This window comes from Numida meleagris, chromosome 1 (assembly GCF_002078875.1).
Source record: "Numida meleagris isolate 19003 breed g44 Domestic line chromosome 1, NumMel1.0, whole genome shotgun sequence".
NCBI lineage: Eukaryota > Metazoa > Chordata > Aves > Galliformes > Numididae > Numida > Numida meleagris.
Genome location: NC_034409.1, coordinates 164,496,763 through 164,514,270, shown reverse-complemented (window position 1 = coordinate 164,514,270; position 17,508 = coordinate 164,496,763). Strand labels below are relative to the sequence as shown.

Here is a 17,508-nt window from a genome sequence, read left to right as displayed (position 1 = left end):
TTACTTTTTCTTTTTTTTTTTCTTTTTTTTTCTTTTTTTTTTTTCTTTTTGGATCTAAGAATTGAATCTCTGGGAAGTCTAGTAGCATAAAGGGACAATTCACCCCTGTTTGCTATTGAGACTCATCTATGCTATACGTTAAGCAGTTTATATTTAAAAGTAAAGAGGAAAACAAGAAAAAAAATTACTCTTTTTGCCTTTCTTTGTTAATTAAGGGCAGTCAGATCATGTGTGCTTGGCTCTGGTGTAAGCCATATGCTGCCAAGCCTTCTGTGACTGGCTAAAGACTCTACAAAGTAAACAGACATTTTCCCTGCCTATTATCAATGGGAGTGCCATGAAAAGTTGGAGAGAGAAAGCTGATAAAGAAAATTCTAAGAACACTCAGCAGATGGGGTCACAGAGACCTGTTCCAAAATGATATAGCAGTTAGTGAAAAACCTGGCTAGGCCTTGCTGTCAAAGGAAACTTCTATCACTCATCAAAGACAGGCTGGGAATTCAACACTATTCCCACTTATGCATAATTAATTGGCTGATGTTGCTAATGACGTTGCATAAGGATTGTTCTACTGTTAGAAGACTGATCTACTCTTTGAAGAAGATTAAAGTATCCTGTTTCTTCTAGAACCCAGGAAGCTCAGTAAGTGGATGTTGGTCATTCATCTGTTAATGCTGTGTGGCCAGTAGACTTGTCCTCCATATATCTCCCATGGACAGGATGGGCAAGGTGAGAATCGAAAAGAACCAGAAAAGAGCAGATGTGACAGAAAAGCTATTCTTTGTACCTACTGGGGTTTGTTACTCTACTGAAATAGACAAAGTGAGAACCTGTTGCAGCGTGTGTACACACAAGCTGAGGCATGGGGGGTGGGCTGTGTGATGAGAGGCCCAGGGCTGCCTTGTCCTAGACACAGCTGCTTTCAGCCAGATCCACAGTGGACCCACCACAGGACACAGTTGACCAGCAGCCAAGTTGGTCATATCTCTGGGAAAACATATTAAAAACCTGAAAAAATGAGGGGGATAGAACACAGAGAAAATGAAGGAACAGGGAGAGAGAGGAACAGAAAAGAGGAGGGAACAACCAGGATAGTGCTTCATGATGGATCAGGTCCACTCCTGAAAGGACAGCTGACTGAGAGTAAGCCTACAGTGGAGAAGGTACTTCCTAGAGAGAGTGCAACCTGTGAATGAGCCCACATCAGAACAGATAGATTCCCAAAGGGACTGCAGCCCATGGAAGACAGTACTACAGCCAGTATTTGGTGGGTCTAGAAAAATGTAAGCACTCTGTTAAAATTTGTACAGAGGATCTGGGAAGGGTTGAGATTTGGTGGCAAGCTGCGTGTTTTAGGATGCTGAAGGCATGGGCAGTCTGATAGTCAGGAAGCACAGACTCTTTAGCATCTATTTAGTATCTATAATGCTAAACAAAATAAGGCCTGCAACTGATACCTTGTTGTAAGTCCAGCTATCGTGGACTTGCTCTTATGTAGGCTATGTAAGTTTAGCCCCCACTAGGCTAGAAGGAGCGTACTAGAGTCAGTAGTCCATACTGGAATCCGTACTCCTTCAGCTCTAAGTGTCCTGAGAGCCCCAGGTGATACTGCTGTGACCCTAAAACTTTATTATTTAGCGAGATGTTTCATCTTTATATGTCTGAAATAGCGTGAGGGATGTATTGTGACAGGTCAAATGTTGTGTTCTAGTGGCATGAGGATGAAGGGGCAACTGACGTACTGAGGAGTTCAACAAAGAGACTGGATGTGTTTGAGATGCTAAGATTGGTGGGATATTGTTGGAGGACTGTGTGGGATGGAGAAATCTAAACCTGGTACGTCGTACCTACACAGTCTTTCTGAGAGTTGTGTTGGCCTAAACCTTCCTCAGAGTCAGAACTAGTTTGGATTGTACAAAACAGAACTAAGAGATAAGCTTCCATTGAAACAATGTGAGCAGTTTTGTTTCTAGTGCTTGGGCTCATTTTATGTCCCTCTCTTTTTGAGCAATATACATGTAACCTGTTTAGATTCTGTAGTTATTACTTGCAGCCAAAACTTTCTCAATTTCAGCAAGAAACAGTTACTGGATCTGAATTTTACATAACAATGTGGGATAGAAGATTCAGCAGCAGTGTGCATTAATTATAATCAATTTTGGTAATTAAATTTGTGTTGTTAAGACATAAATCTGCATGGATTAAGAAGAATCCAGATGTTAGAGCTGGATTTTTACTAACTAGGATGCCTGTAGGCACAGCTGTTATCCCACAAATCTTTGCAGTCTTCAGACATGACTTTCCGAACACTTGCTCTGCACCTCATGTGTTTACTCCAAAGTCCTACACAGGGACTAGGCCTAATGCTTATTTTCATTTGCAAGTATGTTAAAAAAAAAAAAAAAAAACCACTGAGGGGAATCTGGGTTAAGAGATCTTCCCCAGGGCCTGCCTTTAGCTGTACCTGACAGCACACGTGAAGCAGAAAATGCAAGTCTCAAGCCTCCTGACAACCTGAACACCTTCCTATATAACTAGGGGGATAATTCAGGTTCTCAAGTGCCTTACATCTAATTTCCCAGTCACTATCTAGGCAAAAATATTTGTGTTCTCTGGAGAGACCTAAAGAGAATAAATCCACACAACTACACTGAGGCTATGAGGCCCTTTGCTCTTTTAGCAGTTCCTGAAGACATCTGGCAGAAGAGACACTCTTTCCCAGACCAACCTGGAACACCTTGAAACAAGAAACCTTCTTAATGTTGGCTGTTGGCAACAATAGGAGAAGTCTCACAGCTAAGACCCAGCAATGTTTTACAGATCAGATATACCTGTCTACAGCATACAGCTTTAAACAACATGGAGGAAGAAGGACTGTGCCCTGCTCTGGCCTCTCAGTTTCCAAAGCAAGACAGGCTGTGCGAGCAACCACAGTAATGCCCAGACATTTGTAAGGGTAACTTGCATCTATCCCCCCATCTGTGCCAGCTCTGCAGCTCTCCATGTGGCATTTTATTCATATATAATATATATTCATATATATATACATATGCTATTCTTCAAGCATATGTAAACTGTAAAACCTTGACAGTCTGGGCAGTCAGAAAACCTGGTCACAGAACCATCCTTTCAGCAGTGTGGTTTTAGTGCAGCTTGAGAACAAAAAGTGACAGCATCTGCATGTATGGATCTGGATTACCTTAGTTCTGTTGCATAAAGTTGCATTAGTTTGGTTTTCTTGGGTTAGGAGCTGCCAAACTTCTGTATTTTCCTAGTGTTATAGGATCATTTCTAGTTTACGCCAGCCCTCCAGATTCCACTGTACTTCATCTGACTGATACAAAAGTGTTCTGACAGGATCTGCATTTGTGCCTAAGAGGATTGTGTATTTGTACTTATTTCATGGGTTAGAATTAGGAATACTAAAGTAAAAAATTCTGACTAAGCAGAACTGAAAGACAGCACTGGAGTCTTGCACGACCATTGCCTCAGGATTTATCAGTTAGTTTTTAGTTTCACTTTCATCTTTCTAGATAAATTCCTGCAAAATTTAAGTCAACAAAAAACCTAGGGTTGTTCCCCCCTCTCATAGGGAATTTGAAGTGCTGGGGGAAAAAATTTTCCGTAAATATTGCTATCAGGCAGACTTCCCCTTACTTATGATGAATCAGTCTATTCAAAGATTGCACAAAATGTTACTTGTCTGTTTTATTTGCATAAATCAGCCTTCCTGTCAGCCAATGACTCCGCCTCTGGACTTATGCAGTGTTGTGGTTTTAGATGATCAAATCGAAGTTCAGCTGGAGGATCATGCAGAAAGCCCATCTGGAGGCGGGACTTACGAGGAATTGAAACTAAAATAAAGGAACTCAGTTTAGAGCTTTTCCCTAGCCTTAGCTGCAGTCCTCCTTTCTGACAAGGATGTCTGGACTCAGAGGGTGGAGGGAAGGCAGGCTTTATGGTATGGCAGGAGGTACAGGACAGCGGCCACTTCCAGCATCCCATTTAGGACAAGAGGTAATGACCTTAAATTGCACCGGGGGGGGGTTCAAGTTGAATATTAGGAAAAATTTCTTCTCAGAAAGAGGTATTGGAACAGGCTGCCCAGGGAGGTGGTGGAGTCAACATCTCTGGAGGTGTTCAAAATACATGTAGATGAGGGACATGGCTTAGTGGGCACAGAGGTGATGGATTAATGGTTAGACTAGATGATCTTAGTGGTCTTTTCCAACCTTGATGATTCTATGATTCAATGATTTCCTCCTCAGGATTACCTTAGGGATAACAGCAATCAAACAGAGGAGGCTGGAAATTCCCAGCAGCTGATGAAGTCTGGAGAGGAGCAAAGGAACCAACCATCAACTTACCATCAACAGCAAGAGCGGTAGTAAGTAGAAAGGAGCCTAGCTGATATGGTGGTGTTGTTTGTATTGGGTGCCTGTTCTTCACCTTACTCAAGGCATACACCTGTAAAAGTAGAAATACCTTATAGAGAGCCTGTGAAAGGGACTGAGCACATAAGCTACATGTTCTCCTGCTCTCAGAGAAGCCCACCTATGAGCAATGCTTCCTAAATGGGACCTGAGGTCTTCTGACAGGTTTTGTGATAGTATGGTTCACCCCTGGGGCTCCTCATATGAGATGTGTGTGCTGACAGCATTGGCACTACATGCAACAGCAGTAGCTGGTTCTATGCATTTGATATTGCTGTACACGGCATCTGTTTCTTGGCATCTTTTTCTAACCAGAATTTCAAATCCGGTTTTACCTCCCTGTTTTCTCTCTACTAATATTTCATCCTGAAAAGTCTGAAAATACTTCCTTTTGGCTGAGGAGATGGATGTAGGCTGTGTTCCAGCACTGATCTGAATGCAATCCAGGACACAGAACTGCTTCTAACAACTTCATGCTGACAAAAGTAAAACCAAAGCTTCACTTCCTTTTAAGATTTATTGGCATCTATGTTCTGTCCATCTCTTTTTTTTGTGTGTGTGTGTGTATGTGTGTGTGTATGTGTGTGTGTGTGTGACAATCTCTGATACCTAGCATAAGATCTAGTTTACAGATACAGTACAGAATAGAAATTATCAGTAGCATGTGTACTTTGTGAACATGTGCTTAGCTGACTAAAAGTAATTGTTTACAGTTCTTTTTCCCCAAACAGCTTTTTCTAAGCCGTTAGTAACAGTGCGTGTAATGCTATTATTGTACACTGAGTTTGCTTAGCTTGCTTTTTTCCCCAGTTGTTCAAAGTGCAGCTGATGGAAACTGGTTCCTTTCTCAAGGCTATTTCAGTTTCCTTTCCTTTCTTTCTCCTAGAAGAAGGTGGAGCCAGGCTTTGCAAGAGCTGTCAGTCTGCTGATCATAAGCTTCAATCAGAAGCTTTCCATTCCAGAAGCTAACCCATGGCAGTCTACTAGGTAGTAATGATACATGGACTATTAAGAGCTAGGCTGCCATGAAATCCTCGAGCACTTTAACACCTTACTTTCAGGAAAGCAAATCACTGTTCCTGAGTTACAGCCTATATTTATTTTCTGCCACTTCCAAGCATGAAAGTTCCTGTCTTGCCTTCCTTCACACTGGTATATGTCCACAGTACAGTGAGAGCACCTTAGATACTAGTCCTACGTTTTCTTTCTTTCCTTCCTGCCTCCCTCTCCTGCCTCCTTCTCCTCCCTCCCTTTCCTCCCTCCCTTTCCTCCTTTCTGTCTTTCTTTTTCTCGGGGGTGATGAGTGGAAGTTTTCCCATGGGTGTAACTGGTTTTGCCCAAAATTTGATCTGGGGTACAACCCTGTGGTAAAGGTTAGGTATGTGCTTAATCATTTGGTTAGGCTGAGCTCCTTGATAGATCAAATATATTCACATAGATTGTGACCAAATGATGGACTCCTCCATAAAACCAGATAAGCTCTTGGGGAAGAGTAATTAAAAGTCCCATTTCCTGTTTTGTCTTTGTATGATGCTTACAGAGAAAAAACAGTTACATATCTGCTACAAGGACTGCACATTTATTTTTCACTATATGATATGAAAGATTCTCTCTATGTGTCTTCATAAGATGAAAGAAAGAATTCATTCTAAAGCAGGAGTGTACAAATTAAAGTCTGCAGTAGTATGAAGGTAATGAGAAAGAGGAACGAGAAAAAGGTGGGATCAAAGAGGAACCGCCCATTATGAGAGGGAAACAAACGAAAAAGTGAACAAAGCTAGGGTTTCTTATCTACCCCTGGGGAGAAGAGCAACAAATTGAGTGAAGGGACTACAGAATAAGACCTACAAGGAGCAGCTATGGAAATTGAGATTATTTAGTCTGGAGAAAAAGAGGCTGAGGGGAGACCCCATCAATCTCTACAGCTGCTTGAAAGAAGGTAGCAGGAAGGAGGGTGTTTGTCTCTGTTCTCAAGTGGCAAGTGATAGGACAGGAGGCAGCATCCTCGAGTTGAGACAGGGGAGGTTTAGACTGGAAAGCAGGAAGAATTTCTTCATGAAGAGGCTGGTTAGGCATTAGAATAGGCTGCACAGGGATGTGGTGCAACCCCCATCCCTGGGCATATTTAAGAGATACGAATGTGGCACTAAGGGACATACGTGGTTTAGTAGTGGGATTTGGTAGGTCAAACAGGTTGTCGGGCTTGATCTTGAAGGTCTTTTCCAACCTAGATGATTCTACAATTCTGTGATTGAGATGAAGCTGGATAAAAGCAGTAGAAGGTATTTGAAATCCTGAAGCAGACAAGGAGAGACCTCTGTTCTTAAAACAAAAACTCTAACATTAATTTTTATTTATTTGTTATTGCTAGTTATATTGCAAGATCTCAGATTAAATATCATTCTGGTAATGGCAAAACTGACTCATCCTATTGTCCCTCAGTCCTTTTGAGCATGATCCTTAAAACTAAGATATTAAAAAGCTCTCAGAATAGTCCAGGTTTTTAGGCTTTGGAATAACAAAGGGTTGAGCAGCAAAGTTTGAGAGCTCACGTTGTAGGGTGTCAGCAGAATTAAAAATCCTTCTAGCGTTAACCTTGAAGGCTTTCTGAAATATGCGTAGTGGAGGAAACATGAGGGGCCCAAGAAAGATAGCTCCTTGCCAAGAAGTGGCTCTATTCCAATTGATGTGTTGCTCGCTATTTTCTTGAAACAGCCGCTATCTGGTTTTGCTGCCAGAAGAGGAGTCTGAGGCTCTGTTGACACTTGTGAGTGAGTGGGCTGAGTGTGTTGTTTTCCATGCTACGTCTCAGGCTGTGCTTCAGAGTGATTGGAAGCGAGAAAACACCTTAGTAGTGTTTTAGTGTGGGATCAGGTGATGTTTCATGCAGATTGGACACATGAAATACATGTGGGACATGGAATGTTACAGCCTCACCCAGTAGCTGAAATTCCAACTAGACTCATTCAAAAAAAAGTGCAAGATGGGCAACCAGTATTAGATGGGAGTTTTTCTCTTGCTTTAGAAAAGCCCCTGTATAATATGTTGAGGCTGAAAAGTGATAATAAAGTGGTTCTAATTAAGTTAGGAAAAATACATGTACAAATGAAGAATTGAAATGAAACTGCACATTGGCCCCTCCAGTTCTGTACAGGATGTGTTTTCAGGTCATAGAGAAAAAAAAACACCATGATGACAAGTGGTCCAATCTGCTTATAATAATATGTTTGCATTTAAGTTACTTCACTTTGTCTGCTAAGTGCCATGAAATTAACTTGTAGAAAGTGATTTCCCAAATTATCCCTTTTCATATCTATTCAGAAACAAATGTCTTTACTGAAGAAAAGGTGGAGGAAATTAGGGAAATTAGAGGCTGAACTATACCTAGCGTATGGAAAAAAAAAAAAAAAAGGATGGTCCCTGCCCCCATTCAGGAACAGCATCCTGTCCTTGGCATCTTTAAATCTGGCAATGATATCGGTTCTGGTAAAATACACTTATTAAAAAAATCAAATTCAGAGTAATAAGAAGTGAAGATATATTGTCATACAGCTGCTAATAGTCCCTTATCCAGTGATGTGAAAGGAGAACTGTTACTAGAATGCTTGACTTGAGAAATTGTATTCTTTGACTGCAGGAGCCAAATCCACCAGGGCTTTCTTTCCTTCTCTTTCCAATCTTCATTGTGAATTTTAAAAAAAATCTATAATGCAGTACCTCTCAATCTTTTGCTCATAGAGTGTCTGTTCTTAGCAGTTCTTTTGAAAAAAAGTTATTTTCTTTCACAGTATGGAATTTCTTCATGTAATAACTCCAAATTAGTCTACTGAACTGGAGGAGGGTTCTTCTCAAAATTCTTCTTTTGCCCACTGGTGAGAGTTGTAGATGTGTAATCTGAATTAGAAACAATTTGTTTAGAGTTCATCATTGTATTTGCTGCATGGAAAAAAATCTCCCATTTCTATATCTTTCCAGGTGAAGTACTAATCTTTGCAGCCTGGCAAGGCAATTCATAGATGCCTGACTTTGGTGTCACAAGTAGCCAGCCTTATCTCCAGCCAAAGTGTTCAAGGCTGAGGCCAAGTAGGAGGATAACTGCAGTAAGATTTGGAGATTGCTGTGCTTTTCATGTGTGTAGGGGAGTGATGAAGGAAGTCCTTCTAAATTTATATTAGAAGACATTCTAGGAAGAGCTTAATTTGTGCCAGATTTTACATGCATTACTTGATGAAGACTTGTGGTAAGAAAATGAACACATGGTCAGGGGTGATAAAAGGACAACAATTACGATACTGAAGGGAGAGAGGAAGAGAAAGCATATGATTCTGTGAATATTGTTGAAGAGAAAGTGGCAGAAGTGGAGCTGAGCATTCCACTGGCTTAGCTCTTAGTCTTCATGTGGTAGAGTCTGACCTGCTCAGCTCTCCAGGCATGTTGGCTAGCACAAGAAGCGACACATGGACAGTTCTGCTGTGGTTTGCTCATCTCGATGTTGATGTTGCCAAGCCCAGTGCCTGGCCTGTTTTAGTAGGGATACTCTGTGTTTTGGATTTCCAGGTGCTCCAGCTGGCTCTGGCATGCTTGCCACATCCCTGGCACTGCACTGCACTAAGGCAACTGAATGGATTTGGAATCTGCAGACGGCATAAACAGAATCCAGCTTCATGGACTTTTTAGGCTCCAGTGCTCTCTTTTCAATTTATGTCGGTTGGAAAAGACCTTCAAGATTCCCAAGTCCAACCATCAGCCTGACCTGCTAAATCCCATCACTAAGCCATGTCCCTTACTGCCATGTCCACATACCTCTTAAATACGTCCACGGATAAAGCTGCACCACCTCCCTGGGCAGCCTGTCCCAATGATTGACCACTCTCTCAGAGAAAAAAATTCTTCCTAATGTCCAATCTAAGTCACCCCTGGAGCAATATGAGGCTGTTGCCCCTCGTCCTATCACTTGTCACCTGAGAACAGGGACCAACACCCTCTTCACTGCCACCTGCTTTCAGGTAATTGTAGAAAGGAGTCAGGTCTTGCCTCAGACTCCTCCAAACATCCTCATCTTCAGTTTCCTCAGCTGCTCCTCATAGATCTTGTTTTCTGGTTCCCTCACCCGATTTGTTGTTCAACCTCTCAGTCATAACAGCCTATCTCCTGTTGTTTCAATCTGCCCACAAGTGTATGCACACAACAAAGCTGTGCTGCGAGCCAAGCCTAGGCTGAGAGCTGCCCTTTGGCTGCCTGATTTGATCCATTGCTGTGACAATTTTCTTGCAGCTCTAGAAGGTGGCTGAGATTGTCTTGCAGCACTGATGGGTTTACTGCACCAAATGGGTTGATGGGGGAAGCACCTGCCGTTCTTCCTGCGATGCTGTCATCTGCTAAGCCTGAAGCAAGCTGCTGAGTCTGAGCTCCATCCTAACTCTTAGAAGTTCAGTTCTGAGTTTTGGTTTTACTCTTTGGACCCATTTTTAATTTAATGAAGTGGGTGTTAGAGTTGATATTTACATCCAGGTCTGTAGCTTTAGTGCTCATTTTTGACTCAGCCTTCTCTTGGATATTTCCCTGCTGCTTTTTTCCTTCTCGCTCATTCCCAGTGCAAGTTCACTTCTGCAAGATATAACCTTTTGTTTTATCCTTAGCCCTCACTATGTCAAAAATGTTGGTCTTTTAATGAAAGCTTTAGCTAAACAGAGGGACCAGATACAGAACTGAGTTATATTAACTCAGTAAGCTTCCAGACATCAGCTGAGCTTCAGTGATGAAGTGCACTCCTAGCCTGTGGCAACCACAGGATCAAACCCATGGACACAGATTTTTGGTGATAAACATTTCATGCTAAAGCAGTTTATTTTCAGTCTCTCATGTTAAGAGTACTAAGATTACTCAGGCAGTATATAATGTTAAGCCTCAGTAATTCACTTTTGCTTCTGAGCTGTAAACTGGTAAGATGCTGTTGCTCATAAAGTTGGAAAGCCAGAACCTCAAACCCATACACGAGAGCTGTACACCTCCTGGGCACCAAGCATGTTGCGCAACAAATCTGATGCTGGGGCTGTTGGTTATCTTCAGCATCTGGCTGCCCATGTGCTGCAAGTCACAGATACCTACAGGACAGTTTTTGTCTGCTCGCTGGGGTTTGGCATCCTGTAGCCCTCTGATTTGGCAGCTTCCATGGTGCTTAGCAGCATATGGCTATTCCATGCGGCATGAGAGCATCAGTGAGAATAATACTTTTTGGTGGCATTGATTTGACTGTTCCTGGTAATTGAATGCAGAATTCACTGTAGCTTGTCTCTGAGGAAGACTTTGTGATTGTCCTTGCCAATTTGCTCCCTTTTTTTTTTTTTCTCTTAAAGTCAGTTATTCTTAATATACTATTTAATGCAGCATTTCATCTGTATCTTTCCCATAATAAGTTAAGCATATATATAAAGCACGTGTATTATGGAAAGAGGAAAAGGTATGCTCAGGCACACCCACACAACATGTGTAAGTACATGTCTACATGCCTGTGTATTTTTCCCTTGTGATTCTCTCTTCACTGATTACTGAATATAAATGATCCTTTTCCTTTCAGTGGTTCATATGCAGATAATTGTGCTGGCTCCCTTGAGTCCTTCCTCTAGGCTGAACTTTCCCATGTTTTTCCCCAAGCTTTAGTCATTTGTGTTGCTCTCCCCTATGAGCTCCTTGGTTTCTGGCTCTTATTGAATGCAAGCAGCACATTGCCCAGCAGAGCGAAATATTTAGCTTTCAACTTTGTGGTATTCATGTACTGATGCGCCAGCAATATAAAACACAGTGGAACTGGAAATAGTTTATAACAGCCATTACTTTTGTAACTCTTTAAACTATTTCACACTTCATTTGGAAGGCTCCCCCGTGGTAGCTGGAGTGGGCTTGAGGAAAAACTGAAGAGCACAGCTCTGCAAAAAACATTATTGTTGATCTGCAGTTCTCGTGCTTTTGTTCAACTTTAGAAACAATCAATTTTATACAAACCTAAAGGAAAATAGAGCAAAGGCTTCTGTGGTCTGCACCCTGAAAATATTGAAGACTCCTTAAGCAGTGTAAATTAAATGTGTTGAGTTACCCATTGGCATATGAATTTAAGACTGCAGACATAGCGTTCTCTATGTTGATGATAATTCAAACTGTAAACTATTCTTCCAAATTTTCTGTGAGGTTACTGTATGATTCTCCGGACTGAAAGATTTTGCTGTCTATTTGTATATATTGCTAAATAGATAATAATGACTCTGCATTGTCTTATTGGGTTATAACTTTTTAACTTTTAATATTTGTTCAGTCTGAGTAATTAGCCAATACATTCCCCTTTTCTGTGGAGAAAGTAAACCAAAAAAACTCTTATCAAGATTAATATTTTATAATTAATAATTTAATAATTAATATAACCTATAAAGGTAGAAGAGGATTTCTCTTTTATGAATATCTGTGCGGGATGTTCTTTCTGTCCCTAGCGACTTCTATATTTTTATTTAGAAAACAATCATACCTCAAAGATGAACTTAAGACATAGAACAATAAGAACCAGTATTTGGGAACCTGAGAAGTTAAATTCTCTGACATCTTTTCTGCTAGTGGATTATGTAGCACTTCATAACTAACATTCTAACTCTTCCTTCCCCTGATCCCAATACCCAAAGTTACATTCTTAATTGTCTGTCGTTCCAGAGAGGCAAAGGTGAATACTATCAAATTAGATAAGATTACTAATGCTACGTTCTTTTTTTTTTTTTTTTAACTTAGACTAAAACAGAGCATGTAACATAAACACTAGGTTTTAAATACTAGAAAACAGAAAGTTGATATTCTTCCTTTCCTTCCCCAACAGGAGACTTGAAATCTTCATTTTGTTTGAAATTTGTTTTCGTTCCAGTAACATGGAAATGAAACTGGCCTTTAAACAAGCACTCTTAATCACAGTGACTCTTACTTTGTTCTTTGGAAAACAGACCTGAGCTTTCTCTTCCAGTGTTCTGTGTTGCTGCTCTCCCCTCTATCTCTTTCATAAGCAGATTAATCTTTGCTATATTTCATGTGCCATCCTTCTGAACTTCTGGATAATGGCCACGTTCTGATATCAGAGAAGTGGCCTCTAGGACTTGAAGCCTTTCAGCCAAAAAGCAAAAGCAGACAAAGGAAATGATTCATTGCATAGAGGCTAGATTTGATATCATGATTCTTAAACATGTGCAGACACACAGAGTTTCTCGTTGTCTCTTTAACTGGATTTCTAATGTAGAAAAAAGATCTGTTTAAGGTATCAAAGTACATCTGATTACATAAAAACTCTGCAACTCTCTGATGCTGTGAATCAGTGGGATGTCTTAAATGTGCTGATGTATTTTTGGAGGAAAAGTATGTAGTCTTGAAACTTAACAATTCCAGCCATTTTTTTCAATGGAAAAGGGAGAACATTGTGAAAGGTATGTACACTTTGTTGTGTCTGAACTGGAGAGAAATGAGGTATTGATACTTGAAACAACTAAGAAAAAGGCACAAAGCACTAAAAATTCTTGAATCTGATAAACTGTACAACAGCTTGTGGGGGTAGTTTAAGACAAATTCTATAAGCTGCTACTCAGCCAAACAAAGGGAAATCTGAAAAACCATCACTAATGGAGAATGTTATGTTATATCATGCACAGGAAGACAGGTTGTCAAAACTTCTTTTAAGTAACAGTTGAAATTGTGCAGTGAATGCTGGAGGGGCCCTCTGCGTGTCTGCGGCTCAGCGGAGATGCCAGGATTGGTCTTACTGGGCACCACAGTAAGTTGGAAAGCAGGGAAGGGACCACATTAAGTGGCACCATTAACACTCACAGCTCAATCTTTACTAATTTAATCTCATAAATTAATCCACATCATCCTGGAAGAAGTCTTCAAAGAGAAAGAAGTAATTGGATATAAATACTTTCCTCCCCAAACTCTGAATTACAGTGATATGACAGCGGACAGCTTTTTGCCCTTTGATCTCTGCATGATTTTCATTCCCCTCTGTAGCCTGTGTCTCATAACTCCTTCTCTCATTACTTTTCTAGAGCCAGCTGAGCTCCCCCTGCTTCCTAGCTTGTCCTCTAGCCACCCCCTTTGGCCCTTTTCTCTTTTAAAGGGCTCTGTCTTCATCCCTCATTATTCTTTGTTTTCTGCCCTTTTTCTTCTGCTTTCCCCATGATAACATGAAACAAAATACCAGTGCAGGTAAAACCATGCTGAATACTGTAGAGCTGTGAGCATACTCTGCTACGTTGACTAACCACTGCTCCATGCATGCCCGGTGAACCTGCGCCCTTGAGGTTTTGCTTTTGCTGAACTGGAGCACTAGCAATGTAAACTTCTATCCACATATACCGTGTAGATAAAAAATGTTTCCTCCAAGTGGAACTGACATGCTTTCATCGCTCATTTGATCACCTCCAGTCTCTAATACACTCCAAAGCCTGTCCTGTTTCTTTGTTGTCACATTAGATTGATAGCTCTTTGAGTCAGCAACTGTGTTTTGAATTCAGCCTAACAAAACAGGGCCTTTGCCCTTGTTCAGTGAGTTACACCTTAGGTATGACAGTAAAATAAATATGCCCAAGGAATTCCTGGTGCCAGACAAACACAGGTCTGACAAGGAAACTGAGGCTTGATCTGGCAGCAAGTCACCTAAGACCGTGATAAACAGCAGGACTTTGTGCACATCTTCAACAACTCTTGGGCAGACTGCCTAAATCCATGAGATCCCAAGTGCCCTCGAGGTATGTGGTGGGACAGCCAACACAAATGTTCTTCCCCATAGACTGTAGTCTTCCTCTGTACTTGAGCAACCTGTGCTGGAAGGCACTGATAGCCATGCTGAGGAAGTAGTCCTCTATGAAGAACTTCTTGGCTTGAGGAAGTTGTTTTTTTTGTAATGGCTGAGATTTGAAGTTTGCAATCTAGAGTGAGACTTAAATAAGAAAAGTGAAAACTATGCTAAAAGTTTCTGAAAATGTTATCTTCGGTATTTGCTGTTAACTCCAAATATATTCTTGAATCAAAGTAAACACTGGTTTTGATATGATGTTTTTTGCTACAAAAGCACAACACCAACCTCACTGACAAAGGAAACCCCTTACAGTACAGTTGTTTCTCTGTAGACAGGAGTAGTAAGAGACTGTTTTCTTTCATTCTAGTGTCAACTCATATGTCTTGATAACTCCCAATGAAACCAGAAGAAACCGGTTGCAGCAAAGTAAGTTGAGTTGTCTCATACATTACGTCTACTTGAATAAGATTAGGTTTCTGTGTGCTTTATTGTCCTTGCAATTTTTATCCTCAACTTTTCAATACTTTTCATGTGTGCAGCTGTGAATGTAAAATCAAGACTATGAGCACCTCTCTGTAGGCTTTTCTTAAGATTAAAGTCTCATCTGACTCAACTGTAAGGCTTCTTCAGGAAGAGGTTTTTGGTAATGGCTGTGCTGTAGCTACGCAGACTGACTTGCATAATTCTTATCTGGAATTACCTTAACACTACATTTGCAGAATTGAATTTAGCTTTGGAGACTCATTAGGTTATAGGGAGGAAGAATTGAAGTATAAGTATGAAATATTTTTGAATTTTTTTCATGTGGAAGCTAAAGGAACAAGAACCACACTATCTGTTGATTCTTGAATCCCTGTTTAAAAATTGTTCATGGATATTTTAATGAAGCTGAGGTAGATTTGAGATGGCAAATTATTTGCGGTTATATAAGGTCAATGTTGCTTGGCTTCAAGTCTTACTGCTGAAAGCAGGTAAGCAGGAACACCCTGCAACTGTACCATAAAGATGAGATGTGTTAAAAAGCTTTCATTGGCCAAAGTTACAGCAAAAGAGCCATGAAAGAAATTCTGTGCGCAGACCTGACCAAACACTGCAGTCCTGCACTCCTGGCTGTTTATTTGTGCAGAATATGACAGCTAGGGAGTGTCAGTCAGCACTCCTCACATTTTGAGCCCTCAAGGAAATAATGCAATTAAAGCATTTCTTCTTAAACATTGAGAGTTTGGCTGAAATGATTTATCGGCAGCCTAGTTCGGAGCAGGGCTTCCTTTCATTGCAAGAAAGAAAATGAGCTTCCCCTGAACCAAACCATAATCCTCTGGAAGGAGGAATTAAAGCAGATCATTTTAGAGCTGACTGACTTTAAGAGCATAGGTGCTGCTGCTTTCACGAAGGTCTGCTTTCACTTTGTGCTGCCAATGCACAAGGTCTCACGCATACAAAGTTCTTCTGCCTTAGGGAGTAGCAGAAAATGAGGCCTCACTGAATCCAGTCTCTACCTAAGGGCTTGTTTTAGAGATGGAATAAGAAGCTGGTTTCAGTCTTTGGGCTCTTTAGAGACCTGCCGGTGGCCTGGCTTTATCCTATTAGAGCATTTGTTAGCTGTAGCTTGGCATTAGAAAATATAGTTTATGTGTTTAGTAGGACTGAGCAACTGAAGTACTACTCTAAAACAGAGATCTTATTTTCATAGTCTTTGTGGGCTTTGCTGATGAAAGAAATTGCATTTTTCTCTGTCAGTTGATTCTGTGGAGCAATTTAATCAACGAGCTATCCCACAGGGCTGGCTCCACAAGCCTCCCAACACTACCAGCTGCACCGACAACATTCCCACTGATTACACTGGGAGCTTGCCACTCAGCTTGCTTGTGGACACCTATGCTGAGGTGTCTTAGTTCAGAATTGAACCATATATGCTTCCCATTCTGCTTTAAGAAACACGATTGGGAAGGAAAATTTTCTTACCATATGGTCTTCAGTTAGCAAAAGTGTTTGCTTCTCCAGTGACTGTGTAACATGTTGCAGGGTTGTCTGGATCCGTTGAGAATAAGAGTGTCTGTCCTAGATGAGCTGTAATTGCTCCACGCAGCTAATACTATCTGTTTTTTAGGATGGCTTCTGACTTCCATGTATTTGTTTCTTTTTGTACCCACTCAGTTGCTAAGAAGGAACTAGATGACCTGGAGCAGTGGAAGGAAAAGCACAGGCCAGGGCCAATTAAGTTGGTTCCACAGAGGCTGGGTAAGACATGTAAATGAGCTATTATGAATTGCAAAATGAGTACTTTTTTTTTCTTTATAATATATATACTCACATGTCCTTCAGTACATAAGGCATCTTTCACTGTTTTTCTCACATGCTACTTATTAATGGGATTCAGTGTCAGTAAGGGTTGACTTGAGCCTGCTGACTGCTCTCTCTGCTTTTTGATGGTCATGGCAGTGAAGATGTTTCTGAAGCAAAACAGCATGGAACGTCACTCAAAAAATCTGTCAACATCAGTGTAGAAAATCTGTCCTTACATTCGGGGAAAAAAAGAGATTGATGAGCCTGCCTGCTGGGAACGTTGTCTGATTGATGTCGTAGGGGTGATGCACTTGTGTTAGCGTGCAGGTGGACAGCAGGTCCTGAAGACCCTCTGGTTATCCATAAAAAATACTCTTTTGGGTTTAGAGCCAATGTGTGCTGGCTCCTGAGGAGGTAAAAGTGATCCCTGCAGTTTCAGGCACTTGCAGGATGCATGTGCACAAAGCTCTCTATTACTAATTTTATTAAAAATAACTACAGAGGTGGGTAAGTGAAAAACAGGATAAAAAACTGCATGAACTTAGGTCATGCGGAATTGAACTGATGCATTTGGTACAATAACCAACTACTTTTTTTCTTGACAAGTGAGAGGAACTGTAGTAGATCTTTTTGATTGTAACTACTATAAAGCATTTAATATAGTCCTTTTTGGCAGTTAGGTTTTTTTTTTTTTTTTAAAAAAAAAAAAAAAGAAGCGAACAACCCACCCCCAGTCTTTTACATGGAATAGGACAGCAGGTTGTGCTGAAGCAAGAAGGTTAATAGAACTGCTTTTCAAGTATCAGTGTTCAGACCTATCTTGTTTTAATATCTTTCTTTAATGTCTTTAGCACAAAGAGTAGAAGAGGGCTGATGAAACTTGCTGACAAGACAAAACTTAAAAGCATAATTTGCATAGAACATGGCAAGGAGTTGAGCGGAAAAGAGGGGTGACCTTGAAGGCCACCACTA

General features: G+C 40.8%; 1 protein-coding gene across 4 annotated transcripts in view; it reads left to right on the top strand.

The window, feature by feature from the left end:
• Window positions 453-17,508, top strand: part of EPSTI1 (epithelial stromal interaction 1) — a 53,479-nt gene continuing 36,423 nt past the window's right edge. Inside the window, exons 1-4 of one of the 4 annotated variants that reach the window (XM_021375198.1) lie at window positions 453-729; window positions 4,269-4,387; window positions 14,618-14,676; window positions 16,408-16,491. In XM_021375198.1, coding sequence (XP_021230873.1) covers window positions 712-729; window positions 4,269-4,387; window positions 14,618-14,676; window positions 16,408-16,491 — 280 coding nt within the window. In that variant the 5' untranslated portion in view covers window positions 453-711. Of the gene's footprint in view, window positions 730-3,789; window positions 4,018-4,268; window positions 4,388-14,617; window positions 14,677-16,407; window positions 16,492-17,508 lie in introns of those variants that run through there. The other 3 variants (XM_021375208.1, XM_021375179.1, XM_021375189.1) reach the window with 3 other exon arrangements.